This window comes from Aquila chrysaetos, chromosome 24, assembly GCF_900496995.4.
Source record: "Aquila chrysaetos chrysaetos chromosome 24, bAquChr1.4, whole genome shotgun sequence".
Lineage (NCBI taxonomy): Eukaryota > Metazoa > Chordata > Aves > Accipitriformes > Accipitridae > Aquila > Aquila chrysaetos.
The window spans coordinates 9979983-10006525 of NC_044027.1; the positions used below are offsets into that span (position 1 = coordinate 9979983).

The 26543-nt window shown below is 56.0% G+C and overlaps 2 protein-coding genes across 3 annotated transcripts in view; both read left to right on the top strand.

Moving 5' to 3' along the window:
• Positions 1–21523, top strand: part of ARRDC1 (arrestin domain containing 1) — a 40820-nt gene extending 19297 nt beyond the window's left edge. Inside the window, exons 3-8 of the mRNA XM_030000605.2 lie at positions 13079–13129; positions 13696–13850; positions 14354–14536; positions 14915–15091; positions 15275–15686; positions 16657–21523. Of these exons, the coding sequence (XP_029856465.1) occupies positions 13079–13129; positions 13696–13850; positions 14354–14536; positions 14915–15091; positions 15275–15686; positions 16657–16721 (1043 nt within the window). The 3' untranslated portion in view covers positions 16722–21523. The remainder of the gene's footprint in view (positions 1–13078; positions 13130–13695; positions 13851–14353; positions 14537–14914; positions 15092–15274; positions 15687–16656) is intronic.
• Positions 21524–24947: 3424 nt separating this feature from the next.
• The window catches only part of EHMT1 (euchromatic histone lysine methyltransferase 1), a 123512-nt gene continuing 121916 nt past the window's right edge, over positions 24948–26543 (top strand). The window contains exon 1 of one of the 2 annotated variants that reach the window (XM_030000060.2): positions 24948–25018. In XM_030000060.2, the coding sequence (XP_029855920.1) occupies positions 24998–25018 (21 nt within the window). In that variant the 5' untranslated portion in view covers positions 24948–24997. The remainder of the gene's footprint in view (positions 25019–26543) is intronic. The other variant, XM_041119839.1, reaches the window with a different exon arrangement.

Genomic DNA, 26543 nt, shown 5'->3' on the forward strand with positions numbered 1-26543 from the left:
ATTCACCTGCTGAAGGCAGTGGCTGTAGCAGTAACTGTAATGTGGCAAAAGCCCAGGGTAGCAGGAGCTCAGCCCTCTGATGCTGTTTTAGCTAATAACAGGAAATGGGTAAAACTGAAGTGGCAGTTTCTGCTAGCTCAGCAATTTTTCAAGCAGAGCTTTTAGCATTGAGGGGAGACTGACCTCATCCTCACAGCAACTGGCAAGAGTGCTGCTTGCTCTCAGGTCCCAGAGAAGGGAGACAGCTGGCTGTCTTGCCTCTTGGCTTGGCTCATAGCCCAGGGGCTGCAGTTGGAGGTAAACTGCCTGGGAGGGCAACGAGAAATGTTCCTGCCTGATTTTGGATGCAACGCTGAGCACAGCCAGCAAGCCCAGCTGTGAATGTTGGGGTGGCAAAATCCCAGTGGCTTTATAAGGTGCTGCAGGCCATTGAGCTTAGATGAGTTGGGAGCTGGAGGCTGCGAATGATTGTGGACTTCTGGAGAGGTTTAAACCTGCAACTGCACTGAAAAATGCACCTTCCAACTTTTGTTTCTAATATTTAATGATTCAAGGGAGAGCTGTGATATTGTGGTCGGTCTGTCCTAGTGAAGCTGACCAGTAGCAAAAGCCAACCAGGAGATAGGAGTGGAAAGAGGTGGGTGTGCTGTTCATTGGTTTTGCGGCCCCTGGGAGATTTTGATAGCCGCTTCGGCAGTCAGCTCTTGTGAGATTGCCCTTGGGAGCCATCCCCTTGACAACTAGGACCAGTGTGGACTGGGAAGGATGGGAGTAAAATGCATTGATGACTGCACGCTTTCATGGCTCTGATGTGTCTCCTTTGAAGGCCTGAATTCCAAAGAAACCCAAAATTTGGTTTCCCAGCTCTTAAACTGTTCATGGAAAGCCCTAGTCTTTTGGCACTTCATTTTCTGGGACCCAGACTCTTGTATCTTGCTCAGCGCAGTGCTGCTATCTGTCAACTGCTGGTATTGCAAACTCTGCCAGCCTGAGACTTGAGTGGGTGTCCGAGGCAGGGGCGGCAGGGCTGGGCTGCTCGCTCTGTGATGGAGCCAGTGGTGGAGCTGGCAGGTGCCCAGCTGCGTGCCTGCGGTGTGATCGGGACAAAACAGGCCAGCTGACGTCTTCCAGAGCTACTGCAGCTCCAGGCAAGTGAGGTGAGAAATGGTAGTGCATAACTTGTCAGAGACGTAGTGAACTGAAGGGAAAATCTGTCCTGTAGGACTGTAGAGTCCTGCGCTCGAAAGCTGAGTTCTGTTGTAGTGTCGTTACTGTCCTGTCTTGCAAAGCTACAGTGCAATTACGGGGAAAAGCCTGGTCCCAGCTACCAGCAGTCAGTCTGGAGCAGCGTGCCAGGTCGTTACAGTCACTGACCTGTGCTATTCTGCTTTTTGTGTCAAAGTGGACACAACTGCTGGGAGCTCTCAGCCTCCGGCTCCCAGCTGCAGCGAAGCAGATACGGAGAGGGCAGGCAGTCCCTGTGTGTGAGATCGCAGCCAAGGGCAGCACCTGTGGGGCATTTGCGCTTTATGTGACTGGTACGAGCTGAGGAGTTATCATCCTGGACTTGCCGTGTTTGTCCCATGCCCTTCTTCCTGTGCCCCAAGGATGCAGGGGAGCAAGCGATGGAACGTGGGTGGGAGAGGGCAGTATCGATGCTGCCTTTAGACCCGAGTCCTCCACCAGAGACAGCTTTGAAACTGTCCCTTGCAATTGCTGTGCTGGCCCGTGCGGATATGGAAACAAAAGCCCTGGGGGCTGGCACCGCTCCAGCCTTCGGCGCGGGGAAGCGAGATAGCTGTCTGCTCTCGCAGCCTTTGCTGTGACAGTGATGCATGTCCGGGCTGGCAGAGCAGCAGAGAAGCCAGGCTGCTTCTCTGTGACTCTGCCCCCACGCGTGCCTGTCTTTGCCTGTCTGTCTGTCTGCCTCCTTTGATGGGGCCGCTGGCAGGGCGGCGTCCTGGCATGGCACAGCCCTGCAGCAAGGCAGCGGCTGCAGTTTGCTAGGGGAGTTGTGCAGTGGCCTTTTGGACATGAGCGGCAGGGCAGGGCCTTGGTGCAGACTCAGCCACGGTGTTTTTAGGCTCTCCAGGAACAGCTCTCAGCTGCCACGGCCTTTCCTGAACAGACCGTGAAGGAGCTTCAGATAGATGGACCCTTGGTGCCAGCTCTGCTCAAAGCAGAGCTGTCCCTTTCCCTGCAGCTCTAGCCAAGAGTGTTCAGCAGGGACGGGCTGCTCCGGTGTCCGGCAGAAAAGCGGTTTGAGGTGCAGCTGCCTCTGGGGAGCCGCACACAGTGCTCGTGGGTGCTCCCTGGGGTGCCTCCCTCTAGGTCTGACACCTGACTGGGAGGGGAAACTGAGGCAGTCTTGCGCTCTTGGGACGCAGGGCGTTGAGCTGGGCCATGCTCTCCGATGGGTGATGGATGGCAGGAGCCCAGGGTGCAGGTGAATTAAGGGAGTCGAAGTGTTCTGAGCGACCCCCAAAGGAGCACGGGGCCAGCCTGCACTGCCGGTGCAAGACTCCTTCCCTGGCCAGTGTTGGATAGCTGCTGGCAAAAAGCAGCGAGCGCCGTGAGCAAAGGTTACTGCGGCTGCAGACAAATACTGCAGTGGCGTATGGGACGGTCCTGCCATGTATGTAAAGGTGCATACATGCCTATTGCTTCAGGTGAGGGCTGGCTGTGCCCACCCTTCCTTCTCACACCCTGAAAAGCAAACAGCAGGAGGGAGGGTAGGGACCATGGGAGGCCCCGTGGTTCAGGTGGGGGAGCTGCCTTTCTGCAGTGCTGGAAGAGCATCTTACCCACAAAGGGGGATGTCACCTTCTAGCAGCACAAATGGAAAATGAATGGAGGAAGGGGGGGAATTTGCTTCTGCTGCGGAGGACTCTTCTGTTCCTGTGTTCCCCTCCCCTTACAGCAATGCTGTTACCTCTCCTTTTTGAACCTGTGTGTTAAAAAAACCAAAGCAAGGGAGAGCAGCGTGTCCCTGCGGTACTGGGGGGAGGCAGCAGCCAGGCTGTGCCCTGGGACTGGGCCAGAGGAGAGGGTGATGCCAGGCTCCCCGCTGGCATCATCCCTAGCGCTCTTGCAGAGGGCTCATCCAGCCCTATAGCGTCAGCTCGGGTTGAGGGGGGATCCCAGGTGTCCCCAAGGCCGCACAGCCAGTGTGTCTCCATCTTGGCCCTGGTGAGCGGCTTGTGCTCCAGCGGGGTGGTGGCAGTGCTGGCACCTGGGGGATGGTGTGGGGAGGCAGGCTCAGCCTGAAAAACAACCCACCTCGCTCTCTCCCTTCCCACATCCTGAGCAGTAACTTTGAAAAACAGCGAGCTGTGCTCTTTGAGGGTACATGGGGGGAAGGGGAGGTTTGTAAAACTACTGGCGCTTGGATTGCCCTTTAAGCATCTAAGAGCAACTCTGCACTTCTCCGCCCTCACACCTTTGCATTGAACTAAGTGAGGGGGCAGCTTGTCCTTTGTAGCATCAGCTGTTGCTTGTATTACATGCTTTTTTTTTTTTAAGGGTGTATGTTGTATGAGAAAAGAGGCAGGTCCTGAGATAACCTAGGTACCTGCTTTGCAATGTAAGGCACTTATTGAAGGCACTTGGCCTCATCCTTAATTTCCCTTCTTGCCCTGCCTCAGAGCAGCATCCAGGGTGTGGAGGGCTCAGCCTTGCTGCTGGAGCATCTGCAGGTTGGTGACTGGTGTTTTTGCTGCAGAGGACCCTGCTTGTGTCTGTGCTGGTGCAGTGCTTGTCCCCGCTCGAGCAGTGCAGTGTCCGTGCTCTGGGAAAGCCTCTCGCTGGGACTGGCCAAGGCCGAGCAGCAAGCTGGAGGCAGCAGGCACCTGTGAGCTGCTGGGGGAGCTGGGGGATTGCGCAGGGTCGGTGCTGTAGCCTTGGCAATAACACACAGGCCAGCGGTTTAATGAACTCAGGCTTTTTACATAAAACCTGCTGTAAAGTGCTGAGTGTACCAGCTGGTCTGGAGCCTCTTGCTGCTCTGTTTGCTGGAGGATACAGTGCAGTGCCGGGGAGTTTGCTCAGCCCACATGTGGCTCTTGGGGGAGGTTCATTATTTGCCTCCCAGACGGGAGGCCAAGGCAGGATTTGCTTTTCCCACTTGGCCTGGGTTTGACTTGGACACTTGCTTCCTGGTGGTGTTTTTTCTTGGCTTCTCTTTTTGCAAAGAAATGCAATAGGGCTGGGAGGAACCTTGCAAGTGGGGGGTTGTTGGGTTTCTCTAGGTGTCCACAGTGCAGAAGATCAAGTATACCAGTTGCAGTGAGTACAAAATAGCACTGCTTGTACCGGCTGCTCTCAGACAGAGAGATGCTTCTCTTGATCCAATATAATGGAGCAATTCAGCTCTGTGGAGGCCTCCTGCTCTCTCCCCCTCCCCTGCTGCAGTTCTGGCCTTATTCAGCCAGAGAGGAGCAGGTCCATTGTGTGCCTGTACCCACATGGGGCTGTTTTCTTTGAACACCCTGTATCTCTGCACACACAGCTCTTGCCCTGCGGATGGTTTGTGCCTGCAAAGGTAGACTTTTGGTTTTTTCATTCCCTTTAAATCCTACTTGTACCTGAGCTGAACCCATGTAGGGAGCTGGCTGTAATTTCCAGCTGACCTTACTTTTGGCAGCTTGTTAGTTATCTAGAAGACGCTGCGGGGAATTCCTGGCTGCTCCACGTGCTTCCTCTGCTGGCAGATTTCTTGCACAAAGTGCTAAAAAGGGGCAGCTGTGCATCACCTCTTCCCTGGGGTGGTTCTCTGCCGGCCTGGCACAACACCTTCACGGCCAACAGTTGGCACAGGATGATGATCTTGTCTTCCAACTGAATTTAAAAAGCTTAGTGACCTGACTAAGCAGGCATTGAGAGACTTAGGTCTCTTGTTCTGTGCTCAGGAATCACTGTGCAAGCAGGAGGTAGCGAAGCAGCAGGTGATGCTCCTGGACAGCCCCTGGCCAGGTGAGAGCAGGAGGGTGCCTGTGGGCAGCAGTGAGCCATTGAGGATGTGCTGGTGACGGCTCCTGGCCACACTGTGCTGCTGGGTTCAGGAGCCGTAACTGCAGGTTCAGCCCAGGAAAACCACATGGAAGGAGCTGCAATTGCCTTGGGTCACAGCAGCTTCCTCAGCACTTCCCAATTTCTTGCCTCAATAGATCACTGTTAATCCTCAGAGTTTTTTTGCAGCATTGCCATACCACCAGATCCTGCTAATTCATTGAAAATGGCACTGAAAACTGCTGACACAGAGATTTGTGAGTGGTGGAGCCCTAGCCTCAGTGCTGGGCTTTCTGGTGTGTTTTCTTCCTCTCTCTATACCTTCTGTGTTACAGAAAGGTTTATCTTGGCAGCATTAACCATATCAGAGCACTGGAAGTTGTTCCTGCTGTGTTTGCATGCATGCAAATCTGGCGTGAGTGAGTTGCTGCTTTGAAGGGGAGCTTGGAGCCTGCTGGGGACTGTGCTCCTTTGCTACTGTACGGCAGCTCTGCTTGGCTGAAGTGCTGCTTGGTAGCAGGAGAGTTCTCGTTTGAGCAAAACTAAGCTGAGCTAAATGCCAAGTTGTTCCCCGGCAGGTCTGTCTGTGCATGCTGGCAGGTGGCTCCTCTGGCTGTTGGCTACTCCCTCTGAGGCACCTGTGTCTGCTGCAGGGATGGCATGAGCAAATGTGTGCGTTTACCCTCATTTGCTGCAGTTTGTAATCCCATGTATTAGCTTAATCCACCAGAGACTGAGTTGGGAGTCCTCAAGCTGCAGTGGCCCGGCATTGCCTGGAGTGCCCTGGCACTGACAAAATTAATGCTTCCCACCTGACATCTCTCATACAGCCTCCTGCGAGCTAGAAGAGCTCTGACCTTCTTGCTTACATCTAATATTCCATTTTCTGGGCTGCAAAGGTGGACGAGGAGAGACAGAGGAAGGCAGGGGTGAGCAGGGTGCTGGCTGTCAGGACTGCAGTGAGAGTGACAGTTCTCTCAGTAGCTGGGGAATTGGTATCCTGTAACACAGCACAGAGGCAGGGCTGCCTGTTTCTCTACCTGAAAGTGCAAAACACGAACCTGCTGCTTTCCTGCTCTCTGCCTGGAGAGCCTCGAGAGGAGACTACCCAAGCGGCATCAGCAGCACTGGTATCAGTCTAACTCAGCACCTTTGGAGGAGCTCGCCTTCCCCGGGGGAGAGGGAGGGCTGATTTTAGGCAGCAGGAAGACTATATTGCTACAAGCAATGGCAGGGGAACCAGCAGGCACCAGGTACTTTTCTGTACTACATGATTTGGCCAGCACGGTTAATGCATCACTCGCTAAGTAGCCAGAGAGAAACTGCCATATGGCCCGGCCTGCTGTTCCTCTACTAGAAGAACCAAAAAATATGTGTACTCCAAAGGCGCAGCTTGTTCCCACTCTAGCATCTGTGTGTGCAGCAGGAGGGAGCAGAGCCACTGCCATCTGCTTGGCAGGTACTGGCTGGGAGAGCCTGAGGTTGGGGCAGGAGCCCCGTTTCGGCCGCTCCCCAGCTCCTGCATCTGGGGTGCAGGGACACCTTCCAGGCTCCTCGTTGTGGCTACGGAGCAAATAGCATCCTCCTCTTTGGGGGATGGAGGGAGCCATACACAGAATATTCATATTCTTCGCCCTAGTCTAGCCATGGATAAAGCCTGGCAAGGCAGAGGTGTGTTTTACTGCACACTGCGGTTGCCTGGCCCTGCAGCCTGCTGTGTGCTCAGACGTCTGGGCTGTCTCTCCCAACGCACCAGAGCGTGAGATTTCACAGAGGTGAGTAATAAGGCTTGGCTGAGTCTGTCGTGTTTGTGCCTCAGTGACCAAGGCATCTCCCAACCCTCTTCTGGCTTTTCTCCAATGCCTTCCCCCACTGGCACCAACCTGGAGGTCCTGGCTTTGTTGTGGTGGCGGTCAGCCTGGTGGAGAGATGGCTGTGACCGCCTGTGGCTTCCAGCTCCCCCGGGATGGAGACACTGGGGCTGGAGGAGCCAACCTGGGAGGAGGCGGTCGGCAGATGTTCCTGCGGTGGCATTGGTTTGAATGTGCAGCCCAGGCAGATCTGGCCCCACCGGTACTGTGAGACTGGCCTGTTTGCATGGGCCACTGACTGAGAAAGCTGCAGAACAGCCCTGGGAAGCCCAGGCAGCATGCAGCAGGTAGGGCTCAGCGTCCTTGTTCGTGTGTGGCTGGTTCCTCCTGAACCCCAGCCCTGCCCTGCTCTCGTGCTGTAGCAGAGGCTGCCGGAGGACCTTTCGCAGCCCTCAGCTGGCTGCAGGCAGGGCAGGGTGTGGGCAGGCAGCTTCCCCTCAGTCTCAGAGGGATGATGGCTTTGAAGGACTGGTGACTTCCTCTGGCTGCTGGCTCCGCCTGGGCAGGGGTCCGGCAGCACCGGCCAGGGAAGCTGCACTGCTCAGAAGAGTCCAAACCCTTTCAGCACCTGAGCTGTGGCAGAGTAAGCTCCACTTGGATCATTTGTTTAACAGTGTAAATACAGACATGTGGTCATTTCACCCACATGCAGTTACGGTGGTGTCATGTTTTCCCATGCGGTTGTGCAGCCGCATGCTGGTTTGCAGTGAGCGTGGGGAAACCTTTGTGGATCAAAGCAGAGCTGTCTGTGGGGAGAGGACGGTGCATCCAGTGGCTGGGAGGGCTCAGGGGCATGGTCGGCTCAAGCTTTGCATGGGAACCCCATATAACCCTGGGGAAAACCCATTGATTTCTGTCCCTCCGCTGCACTTCAGTGTGACCACAGATGCCCCGAGTGCTGTGGGACGGTGCTGCAGCACCAAGGTCTGTTGTGTCATGCAGGGCTGGGCTCGGGACTGTGCTCCCTGTTGCTGGTGATGCTCTGCAGGCTCTGATCACACAGGGGAGCCCCACCTGGGCCTGGCTGTGTCACCAGGTTACCTCCCCAGGGACCTGGCAGAGGATTCCACATCAGCCCTCTGGATCAAGGTGTTTTCTTTTTGCACTTGATGAGTCCTCCCAGGCCTCCTCCCCATCGGCTGGTACAAGTGAACAACCCCCCATCCCAGTGTGGAGCAGAGGGGAGAGGCTGAGCTGTGAAGGGGAGAGTCCATTTGCTTCTAGACAAATTTCAACTGGATTCAGGGAAATCTCCAAGGTCACTCTCCGCTTTGCACTGTAAGATGGCTCTTCTGCACTGTTCGCATGTTGTTGCTGCTCCTGCTGTCTGGGTTTGGTTTTTTTCCAGGCTGTCTGGGGCAGCAGCTCCTTTCCCTCCAGGAATTATTAGGGAGGATGTTTCCAAAGGCTGTGCGGGGGCAGCTGATCTCTGCTGGCTCAGCTCCCACTAGAAGGAAAGGCTGCTGCAGGTATGGCCCCACAGCAGAACCCTGCTAATCCAGCTGCCTCTGCTGCCTAATGACTTTCTCAAGGTATTTTTAGCTGCACGTAAACTTCAGGAAAAGCTTTTTTGTGGCCGAGCACACTGTGGCCTTTGTTCGGACTGCTGGGAACGGGGAGGTAATGGCTTGGTGCGGCTGCAGTGGCTTGCATAGCCCTTTTCCCTTGCAGTGTGTTTGCAAGCCGCTCAGGAGCATTGCAGCTTGCTGCGTGGGGCTGTCGGAGACCCCTTGAGCAATGCTGAAATCCTGCTGACCTACTCTCGCCTGTGCAGAGTCTGCAGCTTGCTTTGGCAAAGCTTCTGGTTCAGGAGCAGCTCGGAAAGGAGCTTTCAGAAAGGGCTGCTCCTCCTGGGTTTCTGCACGTAGGGGTGGCTGTCAGAGGAAACCATCTCATCTCTGCCTGCTGCCAACGACTATCTCTGTTGCCGTCAACTTGCAAGCGAAATTAGTGCACTAAATGTCTTGGATCTTTACTTGAAGCTCTCAGGGCTGGGGGGACAGGGGCAATGAGTGGCTTCCCATGAGCTTTGTGTCCCCTTTGCTGCTTGGATGCTGGAGTTGCACAGCAGATGCAGCTGGGCAGGTGGATCAGCTCTGCATGCTGTGTACGATGCTGCATCTTACCTGCAGTGATCTGGGGATCTATCCAAGGCATGTGTGTGGCTAGCGGGGCACGCGTTGCCCTGTCCTGCTGTCGTGGTGGCTGTGTGGGATGGGTGAGCACTGCAAGTGTCTCTTGAAGGGAGCTGAGGTGGCTTTTGCTGCTCTTTTCCACGCAAGAGGTACCTGGGTGTTGGCGCAAGATCAGACTGTGCCCTGCCTGTGCTCACGGGGTGGCTGGGACAAGGGAAGTTGCAGATTTTCCCCTTTATAGCAAAACTTGTCAGCATTTGGAAATGGAAGCTCAGCCTTTAGGAGCAGAGTTGCCAGCTGGAGAATTTAAAAGTAGTTGCCACCTCCCTTCCCACTGTAAGGGGGGCTTTACTCACGACTTGCCAACTTTCCACCTGCCAAAGGCACCAGACACGTGGCAAAAGACCAAAATGGCTTTGTAATCCCAGGCAAGTTGGACATGGAGCTTCCGCTGTGTTCGTGCCAGAGGAGCTTCTACCAGGAGAGGCAAGCAGGAGCCTGGGGAGCAACTCAGTGTGGGGTTACTGCTAAATATCTGCCTCTCCTCCTGCCTGCAGCAGGAGGCAGGCAGGACCCGAGCTTGCCTTCGGTCTCTGCTGCCTCGTTGCTCTGCCAGGCGCTCTGGATCGTGCTCATGCTTTCACAGGAGTCTTCCGTCTTGGTAAGGATCATCTGTTTTTCTTCATCTTATTTTTATTAACCCATGTCTCTAAAATAGCTCTGGCACTGAACTCCAACACCACTTCTGCTTTCCGTGCCAGCGGGCTTCGTGAAATGCCCACTCCGGGCTGCCGAGGGTGCCTGCAGCCGGGATTGGGGGTCCCCAGCCAGATGCAGGGCTGAGGGTGCTGCTGCCTGTTGTAGCCCCTCCACCAGCAACCTGCCCAAACAGCTTCTGTACTTGCAGTAAGGACAAGAAATGCAGGTGTTCAGCTGGAAGATGGGGCTCTGTGAGCAGCCAGCTGTTCATTAGCTGTGCTAGCAAATGAAGCTGCATGCAGTGGCATCTGCACCTGTGGGTAGGACCTGGGTGCTTGGTCCAGCCTGCTGGAAAATTCCCTGTACATGGAGGATCTCAGGGCTGGCATAAAGATGCTTCTCTCCCTTTGGGGGAAGGACAGTGTGGGCTGGAAGGAGCAGGTCTGAAAACAAGAGCCACTGCTAACTGCCTGCAGCATCTCTCTGCTTTATGGAGTGGAGAATAGAGCTCGCTGCATTTCCCTGGCTTCCTGCTCGGTGCAGGGCTGAGGTCTGGGCTCTCCTGGCTGTGAGCCAAGCACTGCCGCGATGCCCTCGGTCTGTGTGAGCTGCAACAGGGCATGACTTCAGTCTGGGGTAGCTGGTCTTGGAAGTCATCACTATGAAGGGCAGGAACGGTCTTTTCCAGCCCTTGTGGGCAGCTTGTTGCAGGCAGGAGCTGCAGGAGGGATTTGCAGGCTGCTCCCTGCCCCAGGTGGGGTCACAGCAAGTCTGAGTATGCTGTGAGCCAACAGGTCTCTGGGCGCTCGGGCTTGGTCTGAGCTGTCAGGGTGGTGTACGCTGACCTGTGGGCAGTTCTCATCTGGTGACTTACTGGGAGGCGGGACTACCCATGTAGAAACTGCATCAGTGCCACCAAGTCATGCGATGGCTCTGACAGCCGAATGACATCCTCTGCGAGTGATGCTGGCCATGTGCATTGCTGGGAGAGTGTATTGCCTTGCTTGGTGCTGCTGTTGGGAGCAACCTTCAGGACCCCTGGTTTTCTGCAGGGGGATAGAAACTGTGAACATGAAGTGCTCGCAGGTTCACTTCCAGCCTGGCTTCCTGTTGGTGCACGTGAGCTGGGCAGGAGCTTGACGTAAATGACTTATTGGATCATGCCGCCTGTAATGCAGAGGAGAGACTTGCACTTTGTGAAGTCTGTGAGCTCTTCCTAAGAGTCCTGGAAAGGTTGTGAAGTTTCATGCTTCTAGTGGGAGACTGGAAATCACTGGCTGCCTGTTCATCTGGGGCTCTGCAGGTCAGACAGCTGGAAAGTCTCCAGGTCTTGGTGGAAACTCAGTGGCCACTACCCTCTGGGACTCCCATCTCCCTTCCTTCTGCATTGCAGTAACAGGATTTGCTCCCTCTCCCTTTCAGATGTAGCAAGTCCCCTTACTGCAATGCAGAAGCTGCATGGGAGAGTTCATGTATTCCAGTTCATCAATTTGCTTTCCAAAAGTAAGGATAATGGGTATAAGATCAACATTGAATGGTGCCCAATAAAAGGCAGAAACCCTTGGAGCAGCAAACAAGCACTGGGTTAGTTGAGTCATTCATATTAACCAGGCTTTACCCCGTAACCAACAAGTAAAGGCACCTGCTACATCTCAAGCTACTGCCATTAACCGAGTGAGGCTTCCCAAGAAGGGAATAGGAGAAGCTGCCCAACATGTACATGTTCCTGTCCCAGCTCTGCAAGGCATCAGGCCTGGCAGCGAAGGCAGTGACTGGCTTTGTGCCTCCACCTGGTGACAAGACCGGGTGTTGCATTTTAGCCTACATAATTCGGTTTTATTTGGGGGACAGGGAGAGAAATCACCGGGGAGGTGTTCTGGGTGGGGTGATGGGAATGAGCAAATCTTGCTACTCTTTTTAAGGAAAAAGTGTATAAATAGACACCTCTTAGTTTTCTCCTTGCTTGCCTTTGTAGTGATACGTTATGGGATGCTTGTCATATTTATTCTGCCTGCCTTTGCACTGCAGGCAGGATGCACGCTAACTGGGGTGTCCTTAGGTCCCTGTGGGGTGGCTGAGCGAGCGGAGGGGCAGAGGTGCAGTTTTTCATAACGTGAAGGGTGCACCGAGTCAAACGCCAACCTCCCCTGCCTCCTACCTGGATCGCAGAGTTAGTGGGGGGGATTTACCCTTCTCTCTTCCCCACCTCCCCCTGTCACGTAATCCACTTAATCCCCTGACAATAGGACTCTATTACTGTCAGCTCTGTGGAGCCAATATTGCTAACGGGCAAGCTGTCTTCTCTGTCTTGCATCAACAAAAGAACTAGCCGAATTTAGAGTCTTTGTACCTTCAGCAATGCTCCTACAAAACAGAATAAACATAGCTTGATTTAATAGGTATACAGGTCTCCTCTTAGCACTGCCACTTTAAAAACAAAACCTCTCATGTTTTCACGTATTTAACAAATGTGGATTAACTTTACTGCTTTTCTTACTGAAGGCAACTTTGGGAGCTGCCTGTTTTACTGGATCACACTGCGGGTCCAGTTCAGCCATCGCACTGCCCTGGGAGGGAATCCGGAATCTGGATGGGAGTGCCAGAGGGTGGATACGGTTGGGGAGTCTGAGTCTGTAGCTGTTGTTTTAGCTGTGCGCTGAGTCTTGGCTCTGGTCTGTGCCCTCAAGGCCACCGATGCAGAGCGGGATATGGCTGAAGAAAACCAGTGTTGAGGTTTTAACGTTGTAGAAATCTTTTCCTCAGCTCCTGTTGTCTAAGCAGCAAGGCTGAGGTATTGCAGGTCCCTTCTTGGCACCGGGGGGTGGATTTAGGCCTGGGAGATGGACCTCTGGTTCTAGCTCCTGAACACTGTGCAGTCTGCGTGGAGCTTGGTGTGTGGCTAAGGCTATAGCGGCTTGATGCCCACTAGACCTTACCATCCTCAGACAGTGCCTGTGCTTTCTTGCCTTCCCTGACTGGCTGTAGCCTACTTGAGGAAAGATAAACACACAGCATCCCTTCTCCATGCCCTGTGTCATTAGTCTGGGGCTAACCACTTGCTATGGCACTGGGATCCCTTAAACCCTGCCCCAAACTGCCTTATTTCCAGGGTATCTTAACATAGAACCAGTCGTGGGGAATGGAGACATTTCCTGGCCCGAGGAGAGGTGGGTGGCAGCAGATGTTCCTCTTGACTCAAGCACTGCTCATTGGATCTGGAGTTGTCCAGTGGGCTGTAGGCAGCTGAACAAGTTGTGTGATGTTCCCCAGGTGGTAGCCTCCCTCTCCAGAAGATCACGCTCCCTAGATCACACCATTCCAAGGCAATGGCCTCTCCCACTTACCTTTTACTCTTGTTTCCTGCAGGGGTCCTGACAGCTGGAGAGCACAACTTCCCCTTCCAGTTCCTGCTGCCAGGTATGATGCAGATAAATGGCTAAAAGGCACTTCTGTGTAAGCCTTGGCTTTTGCAGCCTGTCAAGCTGTGCTGAGCAGGACTTGGGCTGGATGGCAGAGGCAGGCTGGCATCTTGGCCCGGAGACACTCTAGGGAGTGTAAGGTCAGCCACAGACAGCAGAGAAGCTTAGACAAGCAGGTACCTTCTGCGTTGGTGCAAAGCCAGGTCTGAACTGTCACTGATGCCTCTCCAGGCATGACCCTGTGAGCTCTCTGGGCATGCGCAGGGGTCCTGGCCTGTGACTAGGCAGTTGTCCCGCACACAGTGTGCTCAGAGAGAAGATCTCTGCTCTTGCACCTGTGGCTGCAGAGGATCCCTTCTGTAAGGAGCTGGCAGCAAGGTCTCAAGTGACCTAAGTGTTCAGCCCCAGGTCTTTTTTGGGGGAATCCCCATGTGCTCTATCTCTCAGGTACTTGCAGAACTCCTCAGGTAAAGAGGAAAGCTGTTTAAAGGGATTATACTTCCAGTTCAGAAACACTTGGCCTGACTCAGCTTTATGATAATTTTCTTTCTCTCTCGATTCCAGCCTCTGCTCCTACATCATTTGAAGGCCCTTTTGGCAAGGTCCTCCATCAGGTGAAAGCTGTGATAGACACACCTCGCTTCTCCAAGGACTACAAGTGCAACAAGATCTTCTACATTCTCTGCCCTCTCAACTTGAACGACATCCCTGACATTGAGGTAAGAGCAAGAAGCAGTGTGGCTGGGAAGTGCCAAGGCTTCAGCACTTGTCCTTGTCCTGTGCGCTGTCTGGGGAATAATTGTGTGGTTGGACAACTCTCTGACTGCATGCCCTGACTGTGCAAGAGCAGGACAAGGACTCCTGATCTGTCCTGCCTTGCCATCAGTCCCTGTTCCAAGTGATTTTTGACTCTTCTGCATGTTGCTTTGAAAGACGTAGGTGAATTTTCAGCATGTAGAGAGAGGTGTTGGCCAATACCATCAGGTGCTTGTAGAGACCTGGGTTTGGGGAACTTGCTTTGGAAGGAAGAGCAACTAATAGGACAGCAAAACTGGGGGGATGGAGAAGTGAGACCTGTTGTCTGGGTAGTGCTGTGTTGCTGGTTCTTTGCATCCTCTTAGACCAGATATTTCTATTTGCTTGTTTTGAATCTCTTGAGTGTTTTCCTGGAGGCTCTCTGACTCTCTTGAGCCAACCTCTCTGTCTCTCTGCTGTCCTGCAGCAGCCCAACACTATGTCAATCACCAAGAAGTTCAACTACAAGCTTGTGAAAAGTGGCAACATTATCTTGACTGCCACCTCGGATCTGAAAGGGTACATCGTGGGGCAAGCAATCCAGCTCCGCACGGACATAGAGAACAAATCGGGCCGGGACACCGGGGCTGTGGTAGCCAGTCTGCTCCAGGTAAGCATCCAAAAGGGTGATTCTTTGGCTTGTACCAGTACTCCACCCCCCTGAGGCCTCTGTGAAACTGGGGGAGTTCTCACCATTGTGCATCTCGCTGTGTGTGGCTGGGAGGTGGCAGCGAAGAGTCCAGACCTCTGGCTAATGCCGTTTCTCTCTACCTTCCTGAGGAAAGAGGTGGTAGAACTTGTCTTGCTTATACCAACTCAGTCTATCATATAATAATGGGTATTTCTGCTCTGTAATATGCACGTTAGGTTTGTGTTTGTGCTTCTTTGACAAAGCAGTTGGGTGATTTTGTGTCCTGACTTATATTTGTGGGAGACAGAAGATCACCTGCAATCTTTCTGCTAGCTGTATTTTCTCCTGTCTGTACAGAAAGTGGCTTATAAATCCAAGCGCTGGATTTATGACCTGAGGACCATTGCGGAGGTGGAAGGCTCGGGAGTGAAAGCCTGGAAACATGCAGAATGGAAGGAGCAGATCCTCGTTCCGGCACTGCCCCAGTCTATTCTGCAGGGCTGTAGCCTCATACATATTGACTACTACATCCAAGTGAGTACCTTGATGCTCTTGGGGAGCGGCAGTGGGCTGTGCTGCAACTTCTGTGCTCCCTTCTGGGTTGAGCTCAATTGCCGAACTCTGTAGCTGTGTGGTGCGGGTGGCCCTCGCATCAGGTGAACCTTCCCAGTGCAATGTATAATGAAAAGGATGCCACTATTTTTCCTTCTCTTCCAGGTTTCCCTCAAGTCGCCAGAGGTTTCAGTTACTCTCCCCATTTATATTGGTAACATTGCTGTGAACAGGGTGCCTCTGAGCCCCTCCCGGTCCATCCAGCACATACCGTCTGCAGTGGTACCCAGTGCCCCCCCGGAGGAAGAGGAGGCTGCCAGTGGTTATCACCCAATGGACAATGTCTCGATCCCCACCAAAAGCCATTCCCAGCAGCAGCCATTTAGCTATGCCCCAGGACTGAGCTTCCAGGAGATAAGGGTGGACTCGGAGCAGACAGGCTCCCCAAACCATCCCACACTCTGCCTGTCGACGGGAGCCACTGTCCCTTACTATGCTGAGGGGAACGTGGTGCCCGTCCCCACGGCCAGCTCGCTCATTTTGCCTCCGGAGTACAGCACGTGGGGCTACCCATACGGTGAGCAGCCCCTTCCTGAGATCTAAATGGGCTGGCAGTGTGGTGGTAGATGTTTCCTACCACAAGAGTCTCTTCACTAGCTGTGAATTGGGTGGGAGTATAGGGATGTCAGCCTGCCAGGGGCTGATGTCAGAGGGGATCATGAGATCTCTCTGCCTGCTTTAGCCTCCAGAGGAGTCCCCTCTTACAGCTGTAAAAGCTGGCTGTCCATTCCCACGTCTATACCCGTGCCTGCCCTGGGCTCGTCGTGAGAGGATCTCCCTGTTCTTAATGAGCTTTCAGCCTCCCACTGATAGAAAAACTTCTTGGCTTGTGGTGAGGCTGGTGGGAGCAGAGCCAGGGAAATGATGTAACTGAAATCTTCTGTCTGACTTGGAGTGGGCCTGCAGCTGGTCTGAAGACACAGGCTGTGGGGGTGGGAGCTGAGAGACTGTCCAGGGTGGAAAAGCTTGGGGATATCCTAGCCTGCTGGATTCCCGGGGCCGTGCTTGTCCCAGGCGGCTGGGCTGGCAGAGACCAGCGGTGTCCGTTAGCACAGACAGACTGTTAGCACGGTCCTACCCAAATAAACCCCTTTGTTAGCACTGGGGTAATGAGACACTTGATGTGTTGCTTCAGCCCTGGCTGGGGCACATGGAGCACAGGTCACCTGTGATCTGGACGTGTTGGAGTACACGAGAATGCTTGTGAAAAAAGGAGAAGAACAGAACAGGACTTCGAGGTGCTGATTTTAACCCCTGTAGGCATCAGGACAGGGGTGGGACTGGCTGGCTCAAATTCTGTGTGTGCACACACGAACCCCATGTATTTCAGCGGGGCAGGTTATAGGGTCCTGGAGAGAGAGTGCCTGCATGCATGATGTGTACATGTTGGCAGTTTGCTTTACTCTGCACCGAGTTACATAGCCTGGGGTGAAGGGAACCTCCGAAACACCCACCATAACTGCTCTTGCTCTTTCTTTCCCCCGCAGAGGCGCCTCCATCCTATGAGCAGAGCTGCAGCAGTGCCAACTCCAGCATCAGCAACGGCAACTAGCCTCCCCTGCTTCGAGTCCCGCTGGCGCTGCCCACCCCCAGGCGCCACGGTTCACCTGCCTACTGCAAAGTCTGGTACAGCACAAGGCGTCTTTTTAGCTCTCTGGCTGCTTGGTGGGGTAAATGGCACATCCCAGCCTGGGCTTTTTAAGTCTCTTTCTAGGAGTGGGGAGAAAACAAAAAGGGCAGCCAGAGCAGCTTGCGTGTGTGTGTGTAGGAGAGGTCTGGGAAACTGAACCGTCTCCTTCTGCTGCACTGAGTGCTGGAGAACCAGTTTTGCCCCAGGGATGCCCTCTGCAGCAGCCTGTGTTTAAAGTACTGTAGTCAACACTAACTGCTTTACTATCAAAGCACCTGCGATGCCTTATCTGAAATGCTCCTGACTTGGCATGTCTCCACTGTAGGTGAAGGCTGGGCTGTGTGGACTTTTTCTTCTCTTTTAGGGGCCATGTGCTCTCCAGAAATGGTTTTGACAGCCCTTCCTCCTTGTCCTCATAGGTCCTAAGGGTAGCTGAAACAGGAGGTTTCTTGGAGTAAGCAGGTTTGGAAGGTCAGGGACTCTTAAAAAGCCAAAAGCACAAGCCCTTGCTATACTTGTGTTGTGGGGTGAGTGACCGGCAGCCTTTGGTCCTCTCGCAGTGGGCTGCACCACTGCCTGCATGCAGCGAGAGGAGAGCAGGCTCTGGCAGCAGGGAGCTTGCTGGGGCACTTGCTCATAACCCAAGAGGCCCTGGTGAGCTGTGGAGGGAGAGCCCGGTGTTACCATGGGGTGCCCATCAGCCAGCTTCTGGCCTTTTTCAGCAAGGGTGACTCTTCTCTGAAAAGCCCTGTAGGAGAGAGTCCATCCTTGCTTGCTGCTAGACTGCAGCACCCAGGACGAACAGCGCTAGTGAGTCTGCAAGTGGGGGGGACCAGATCCCCCGTGTCCCATCTCCCACCCCTGCAGGGTGCTCTCTCCATCTCAGCTGCCACTGCCTTCGGCAGGCGAGAATTACATGACAATCAAGTTACAAAAGTCTGTCCGATGCTACCTCTGAGTCTGCCCAAGGACCCTGTCCATGGAAGCCCTTCCTTCTGGGATGACACTCCCTCGAGGCTCAGCCTGGGGTCTCTCGCAGGAGCAGTCAACGCTGCCAAGCCAGTGCGCGAGGGTGCTTGGCCTGGGGACTGTTCTCTCTGTGAGCTGGTACTGGTTTACCGCTTGTCTCCTGAGCCGCCTCTCGAGCCACAGCAGGATGTGAAAATGAGTGAGTGGGAACACAAAGTGCTACACCTCATTTGCAGCCTCCGCTGGACCTGGCAGGTCGGGGGAAGAAGCTGGTGGATGTAAAACAACACTTTTCTTTTGTGCTTTTCCCCCCCACTTGTTTAGCTTTTTTAGTATTGACTGCCCAAGCTGAGGAAACCACAAACCAGATACTTAAGAGCCGCTGGCATCCAGCCATGGCTGAAACTATGGACTGCAGAACTTTGGCACCTCTGAGAATTGGTCTCCATGCTGCCTCACGCTGGGCAGGCAATATTTAACAAACCTGTTAGGAGCACTACAGCCTCTGCCTCCTCATTTTAGCCTGCCTCTGCACACCCCTGGCAGGCAGCTAGGGACACACCCTGCTTTGCACTCTTTCTTTGCAAATGCTTTTTATCTTATTTTATTTTTTTTTAAGTGTTGAACTGCTTTAAGTATAGTGTAGAGAAGGTGCCGTTCTGAGCAGTGCTGGCACAACATGCACCAATGTTGATAGGATGATTGTCATTGTTCCTGAATATATATATATATATATATATATATGAGATGAAGTTTTGTTTTTAATGATTGAATTCAGAAATACAAATTTTAATGCTGTATTTAATAAATTATTCTAAGAGAAATGCTGTGCTTTTTTATCCATTTCTGATGCTTACCCATGTGCCTGTTCATGCCAAATCCAGGAATGCACCTTGCTGACTTCTTACAAAATGAAGCAAGTTTTTTGCTCTCACCAGGAAGGCTGGTGACTTCTGCCAAGGCAGCTCGGGGGCAACAAGCATGGTGCAGCCTGACTGTGATGCTGGGCTCATAGTTCCAGATGGTTGGAGGGAGTTTGGCACTATGTGGGCTCAGCTCTGGAGAGAGCAGCCACTGCACTGCTGCTTCCCCGGCCCTGGGTCCCGAAGCCATGGTTTGTCCAAGTGGCCCATGGGTGTTGGGCAGTGCTCTCTGGTGTCTCACTGGAGAGGTGGGCTGGTGGGGAGGAAGGGGAGAGTGGAATCTCCCTTCAGGAGAACAGAGATGGAACAGCCAAGGTCTGGCTGGAAGGGCTGGAGACCACCAGCCCATGCCCTCTCCTAAAGAGCCATTTGGAATAAACTTACTAAAAATGGAAGAAGGTTCCTCCCCACACCCACAGTTTGGTGATACCATGTCTGAAGCATATAGGTGTTGCCTAAATGTTGTCATTGTGAGTAGCCTTAGGTGTGATCTGTGTCTCAGACACGAGGATCCTTCTTCACCCTCTGCTCAACTTATGCTTCTATCCAGCTTTTATTATTCAAGACTCTCTCCCTTGCCTGGTGGTCTGTGCCTGCCATGAAAAGTATCCTTGATATGCAGGGGGTCAAAGGCAGGTGCTTGTTTGTTCATAACAGTATGTCTCTTCCCCAGTGCTCTTCCTCCCAGTTAGTTGAACCTGCTTTGCCTAGCTCAGCCCGTAGCTCCTGTGGCCTTCCTTGCTGTTGGCAGTACCTATCCCTTCTTTCAGCCCTCAACCCAAATCCCTTTCACACCTCTGGAAAAATTCCTATGAGCTGTCAGTCCTTCTGGAAGTGCTGGGTTGGGCTACAGGCTCCTGATCCAGCCGGGGTGTGGGAGAGGCAGCCTGGGCTGGGACTGGATTCCCGGTTCCTTGTTCTCCATCCCTGAAGCTGAGCTGCTGGTGATGTGTCCAGCTCATGTTCCTTGGCTGGAAAACTGGAATGCTGTTTGGTTACTGTGGCCAGAGCCCCTGGGATGCCCTTCTATACCCCCAGCCAGCATCTGTCCTCCTCGTTTAACCTTTACAGCTGGGAATGCACTGTTCATGGTGGAGGCTGTGGAGAGGAGAGGCCAGCTGTATCTCTCACAGTTCCTGTGTTGTGCCCTGTGTCTCTGCAAGTGCTCCTGTGCACCTGAGCTTGCTCTCCCAGATTGTATTTGCTAGAGACCGGTCGTTCACCTCTTGCTGTACATGGTGTCCCCTTTGCAAAGCAAGGAGCAAATGGGCACATTCTTCTTCACTGGTGAGGAGTGTCCATCTCCGCTGGCTGCTGTGGAGGGAGCAGGAAGGAGCTGGAGCTAGACCTCATGGTGGTCCTTGTTCTTTTGGATGCTAGGGCTGGGCACACACAGGTCCTGCAGAGAGAGGCCTCGCTCAGACCTGTGAGGCAGCTCTGGCCAGGATGCAGCAGGGCATCACCCTAAGTTTGTCTCTGAGCAACCTCGCTGTTGTGCAAGCAGACAGAAATAACTGGCAAAGCACTGTGGTTTTCAACCTTCCTGCCCGGCTTTGCCTGTTCCCCAGCGCTGCGGCAGGGAATCGAAGCCTGACACAAAGAGCCTTGTTCATGATTCACAGACCCCTTTGAAACGGTCCAGGACTGCAGGATGGAGGAGTTAGTCCAGCTCTTCTTAAACCTACCCGCAGCTGTAGCCTCAGGGTGCTATAGCAGCAAGGTCCTCAGGGTATACGAGTACTTTGGATGAGCACGATGGGGCTAAAACCAATGTTTGGGTCTGAGTATGGTCCCCTCTGGAGAGGGCGAGTGGACAATCCCTCTCCTCTGCCTCGCTGCTGTCTCTTCTCTGCAGCAGCCTCTCTGGCTTCAACCTCTTTCAACAGCTCCTGTAGGCGCCAGGTTATCCCTCTCTCCTCTTTCTGAACTCTGGAATAAAGAGGAAAAAAGCCCATTTTTTTTTTTCCAAACCCAGCTCTGGGTAAAAAACTTCAGTGCACAGGGCTCAAATTTTTTACGCAATTGGTTTTGGTTTTGTTTAAAATGGGGAGGGGAAGTGATGGAGCGTGAGTGAAGCTTGTGAACTAATTGTTTCCAAACTCAGCATTCAATGGAAAATACCAAAATTATCTTCCGTCGTTTTTTTTCCCTGCTGCTGCTTTTTTGTCCTTCATGGCTTTGTCCTTGTCCCGCTCTCCACATGTGCCACCTCCGTATTTTTGGCTTTTTCAGTGTTGTTTGTGTCCTACTAAACTCTGGTTTGGCACCTGTTGTCCCGCTGCCTGCAGGAGATGGGGAAAGAGAAGATGGGGGATGCAAAGGCTCTTCTTTTTGTTGGATGGTGATTCTTTTTTAGTTTTCCACTGAACTTCCAGTAGTTTTGTAAAAGTTAAGTATTTTCTCCTAGGAAGCTTTCCTGTTGAGCCAGCACAAGAGAGGAGATAAAGGGTGTTCTGGGGTCCATTGGGTTTTTAATGCTGTATTTTAAAATATTTCCAACTATCTGCAACAGGAATGTCCCATCCTTCCTCCCCAAGAGAGGCTGGTGGGGTAAAGCCCTCAAAACTTGTGCCCTTTCTTGTACCAATACTCGTGGCTGTAATTCTTTATTCCTGTGGTTCTCTTTACAGATTTTGGGGTTTTATACGACAACATTTGTGATGGCTCTGTACAACCTAAGACTTCTGTGCAATTTATTACTGGATTTTAAAATGTAAACTATCAGTTTTACATGTTTACCGTGGCTTCTGGGGAGTATTTTTGTCCTGGGTTTTAAACCACCAAATGTAAAGAACTGAAAAACGTAAATAAAGATCTCCTTTTTTAAGGTCACGTGTGCTTTTGCTCGGGGTAAATGTGTGATGAGCGCCGTCTGCGCGCCGAGACCTGCTGGGACGGCCTGGCAGAGCCAGCGAGAAGTGGTTCCTGGCTTTCAGAGGAGGCATCCGCGTCTACAGCTGAAGCTCAAAAGCCGATTTCTAGCTTTTGCACGCTAAAGCAAAGCCACGTCTCCTCCAACGTAGTGGGGGCACCGTTGGGGTGGGAAAACACAGGCGGGGTGATCTAAACTGTCCCTTGCTCCCACGATGGAGAAAGGTCCAGCTGGAAGCACTCGGACTCCCAGCCGGAGGAAGCACTGGGCCGGTGGGGTTGTTCTCTTCCTGCCGGCAGGAATCCCAGGATGTGGAGGTCCGTCCCTGCTCGCCCCGCTCGGTGCGGGAGAGGGCGATGTCAGCCCGGCTGGAGGGCCGAGCCGCAGCCGGAGCCGGAGCCGGAGCCGGAGCCGGAGCCGGAGCCGGAGCCGCCATGGCCAAGCTGTTTGCTGGCCCCACGCTGCCTGGGGCTGAGCCCCTGCCCCGGGCTCCGCGGCTCCTCTCTGGGGCTCGCAGCAGCTGCTTCAGGAAAATGGGGAGTTCGTGGCGAAACAGAGCTCGTCCTCGCCCCTCTCGCGTTAATTAGCACGTGAGGCTACACCGGTGGAGCTGCAGGGTTTGAGGTGGGACGAGAGCCGTGGCAGGCGACCATGGGCTGCGAGGGCTCTACGGGTTCCCGGTTATTCCTGCTTCTTGCGGGAGCCTCTGCCCTTCCTGATGGCCCAGGGAGGTTTGTCCCAGTGGCTGCAGCGTCCCCGGCTCCAGCTGGGAAAGACGGAGCCCCAGCAAATGGAAGGGGAGAAGTGCCACCAGACCCACGGGCCTGATCGGCCGTCCTGCCCTACCGCCCTCCCCCTCGCCCCCGTCCCGAAGGCGCGAGGGCCCCTGCGGGTGCTGGGACCTGGGTGCATGGTGGTTTGTAGGAGCAGGGATGAAGGCGGGCGATTCCCTCCTTCCCGTCCTCCCACGTCAAGTTGAGCATCCCCAGTGCAGGATGGTGGTGATGCTCCAGGGCGACGCTGGCCCTCGCTGGAGCCGAGGCTTTCCTGACGCGCCGTTTCGAGGTGCTGGGGGTTTTAGTTTGTGCGGGGAACGGTCGCTCCGTCCTGGGGGGGGAGCGAAGGGGGAAGGACGCCCGTCGCTGCCAGCACCATCCTCAGCTGGCTCAGCTCCTTCGCCTGCCTGAGGCAGGGAGCCGTGGGACCCCCGGGGGTCCCCACGCAGCGGCAGGCACCGGAGGGGCCACGGTGGGGGCTCCGCGGGGATGCTGCCTTGGCCCTGCCGGAGCTGCCACTGCAGAGTGGGGTTCTCTGGGGGCTTAATTAATTAGCTGCTGCTAAACTGGGGTAGGCGCTGCTCTGATGGGATGAAGCAGGCCGGGGGGCGAGGTGGTGGCCGGGCAGGGCCTCCCCCGGCGGCGGCGGGTCCCGCCTCAGGCCCGGGGACTCTTATTTTGACCGCGGCGCGGCCGGGCGGGGGCACCAGCCGCCGCCGCCGCCGCCGGGCCGCGCTCTGGGGCCGCCGGGAGGCCGCGGGGGCCGGCGGGCCCTTCCCCGCCCGAGGGCGGCAGCGCCCGGCTGCCGGCGGGCCGCGGGCCGGCCTCGCTGTGTCCCGCAGCGCCCGGGGGAGCGGGGCCGCCGGCTTTCGCCTCTCGCTGTGTTTTGGGGCCTCGCCTGAGGGGTCTTCACCCGCCCCCCCCCCAACCCCTCCTCCACACCCCGAGGCTGGTGGTTTGCCGCGGGGGAGGCTCTGCAGGAGCAGGAGCGGGGATCGGCCCCGGGCTGGGGCTCGGGGCTGTCAGCCCGGCGGGGCGGCCGAGGGCCAGGGCTCGACGGAGGAGTTAGGGCAGCGCGTGGCCCGTGCTGGGCTCCCCGGTGCGGGTCTGGCAGCGCCGAGGTCGCTTCGTTGTCAGAACTGGGGCCAAATCCTGAGTCACGCGGGTTCGTGCGGGCACCGGCGCGCTCTGCCATCCCACATCCTCCTGGTTTCAATAAGTGCATCTTTTGATGCAGCGATGGCCTTCCGCCCCGCGGGTGCTAATGGAGCAGCACCCGTGCAGCAAAGGTGTCGGGACGGGGGCGGTGGTAACCCCAGATGTGACCCCGGCAGCGGGCCAGGGTTTCTGGAGAAAGTCTCCAGAAGCAGATGGTGCCCAGGGCCCCTCACGGCCGCTGCCCGCACGACTTGGGGTGCTGGAGGGCGAGAGTCTCACCGCAAAGCAAATGAAACCTCGCAGCCGTCTGCCCTCCGTGTTGGCGTGGGGCTGCAGGCCAAGGGAGGGAGCGTCGTTCCTACTGATAATACATGTGTAAATTGACGTCGGGGCGCTCGAAAGTTCCCCTTTCCCTCCAAGAAACAAGCGCTCCCCTGCCCGGGGAGGCGGGTACAGCGGCATCTGCCTGTTCCTGCGTCTCCCCGGTGCTGGTGTGATTTCCCTGGGAGGCAGCCGAAGCAGCTGTGGGGCTAAGGAGCCCTTGGAGGTGTTTATCTCCCCCCTTGCGGTATCTTCTGCTTTACCGAAGAGCTGTAAAAGAGCTAATTGTTTTGGAATCATGGATTTAGGGGCCTGGGCATTAGGAGGGGCCCTGTGGGATTTGGGAAGGTGAAAGCAGCTATTGTGGGTGCTAGGAGTGTGGGAAAGGGAGTGAAGTGGCTGGAAATGACCCCCCAACCCCCCCCCACGGGACCCTCTGGGGCAGGACTGGGGAGAGCGGCTTCCTCCTCCCTGGCACGTCCATCCCCGTCTTTAGCTAAGACGGACTCCTGAGAGCTTGCACGCATCAAAATAACACAAAAGTGGGAGAAGTTCCACCAGGAGGTGCTTTTCAAAGGGTAGTTTTTTGGCAGGAGGATGGAGGGACTCCTACTCTTGCTGGGATCTTCCTGCACGGGTTTTGTTTCGGATTTGGGGCAAGCGCTGCCGCTGGGCACTGTCACGGCGGGGTTCTCCTGACGCTTCGGGCAACTCGTCATCTCTCCGTTAGGAACGGCTGTGCTCTTGCCCCCCAGCAGCGCCGGACGGGGGGGGGGGGGGGGGCGAGCTGCGGCCGCGGGTGGGGGATAAAACCCGCGGTGCGAGGGGCCAAAGCCACCGTCTCGGGAGCTCTCGGTGCCAACAGTGAAGCGTCCGTGGTTTGGGGGGGCCGGCGAGGCCGTGCGTGGGGAGCGAGGGGCCCTGTCCCCACGGCTGCGCTGTCCCCGTCTCACCCCATCCTCAGCCCACCCCCAGCCCCGCTCCAGCCGTACGGCAGCCGCCCGACGGGCGCCGCCATGACGCCGCACGGGCAGAGGAGCCCCGCGGGGGCCGCCATGCTGCCGCGCGCATGCGCGGTGGCCGGCGGAGCGTCTCCATTGAGAAGAATGAGGGGAAAGGGGCGGAGCCAAGGCGTGAGGAGCCGCCGAGGGGGCGGGGCTACGCTCCGGGGCTCCGGCCATGGCCACAGTGGATGCCGAGGTGAGTGAGAGCGGCGGCGTCCATCTACCCGGGCGGGGGGAAGGAAGATGGGGGAGCGTGGAGTGGTATCGCCCAGGGCCAGGCGGGTTCTGTCGGAGGCCGGGAGGGGGGCCGTGCCCCCGCCGCCCCATGGTTCAGTCCAACTCCTCTGAGGGGAAGAATGTGGGAGCTGCTGCCATTGTGTGTAGGGGGGCCCGGGACTCTGTATAAGTAACACCCCTCCGCGGTGAGTCAGTGGTATGGGCCATACAGGTTCCGGGGTTCCCCCCCAATGGGAGCGAGTGCGTCTGGCGGAGGCGGGGGCGGAGGGGGGGGGGGGGGTTGGAGCGGCGAGGGCGCCATCCATGTTCCGGGGCCGCCCCATGCGGCGGCGGCGCCGGGCGGCGCTGGCGCGGCTCCATCCAGAGTCCAGGGCCGGCGGGGCGCGGCGGCGGCCGGGCCGCCGCTATGAGCCATGCAGGGTCCCGGGCGGCGGGCGCGCGCGCGCCCGCGCGGGGGCAGGCATGAGGCATGCAGGGCCCCGGGCCCGCGCGGCGGCGGGGCGGGCCCCGGCCCCGGCCCGGCCCCCGGCCCCCGGCCCGCCCCCGGCAGCCCGGCCCCGCGCGCGCGGCGGGAGGAGCCTGCCGGCCCGGCCCCGCCGCCCGCCGGAGGGGCGGCCGGACCCCCCCCCCCCCCCCCCCCCCCGCCGCGCCGGGCGGGAAGGGGAAGCGCGCCGTCAGGCGGGCTGTAGTGCCTCCGGCCGCCTCCCGGGGGGGCGGCCGCGGCCTCCGGCTTTCTAGGAACCGGGGCCCGGGAGGGCTGCGGAGCTGCCTTCGGAGAGGAGGACCCGGAGTTTTTCCTCAGAAAACTCTCCGAGTTTCCTCAGAGGCCGAGCGGCGCGGCCCGGCCCGGCGCGGCGGCTCAGCTCCCCGTTGCGGAGCCCGGGCCGGCTCTCCCCCTCGGGGCGGCGCGCCGAAGCAGGCCCAGAACCGCCCCTGGCCGTCAGCCGGGCGGAAAAAGCCTCCCTCCCCCGGCTGTCGGAGGGCGAGAGGGGAAGGGAGGGCCGCGACGTGCCCGGGGGGCGCAGCGGCCTCCTTGCGGTTCGACGGCCGGCCAGCCCGGGCTGCCGCGGTGCCGGCCTCCGCAGGGCTGTGACCGCCGTTACCGGTGCGGGGCTTTGAAACGCCCTGAGCGCGAGGCTCGAGGAGATACCGGAATCGCATCCAAAAATCCCCAAAGGAAATGAAGTTTGCCATGTAATGACAATTAGCCGTGATTAGCCAGATCTGTAAGCGTCCCCAAAGAGTGCAGCACGCAGCTCGACTACCCCATAAAATTACGCGAGTGGCACAGGGAGCTGAAACATTGGCTGCGCTTGCTGTGTTGCTTTACGCCAGACTGAAACTTTTCCCTCGCTTTTGTGAGAGAATATAAACTCTTTTTATAAGTCTGTTTGCCCTCAGGTGAACACTAGATTGCAGCGTGCTGGCTGCTGAGCCTTCACATGCACAAAGAGAGCAACGAGTTAATAATAGAGGTGTACGTT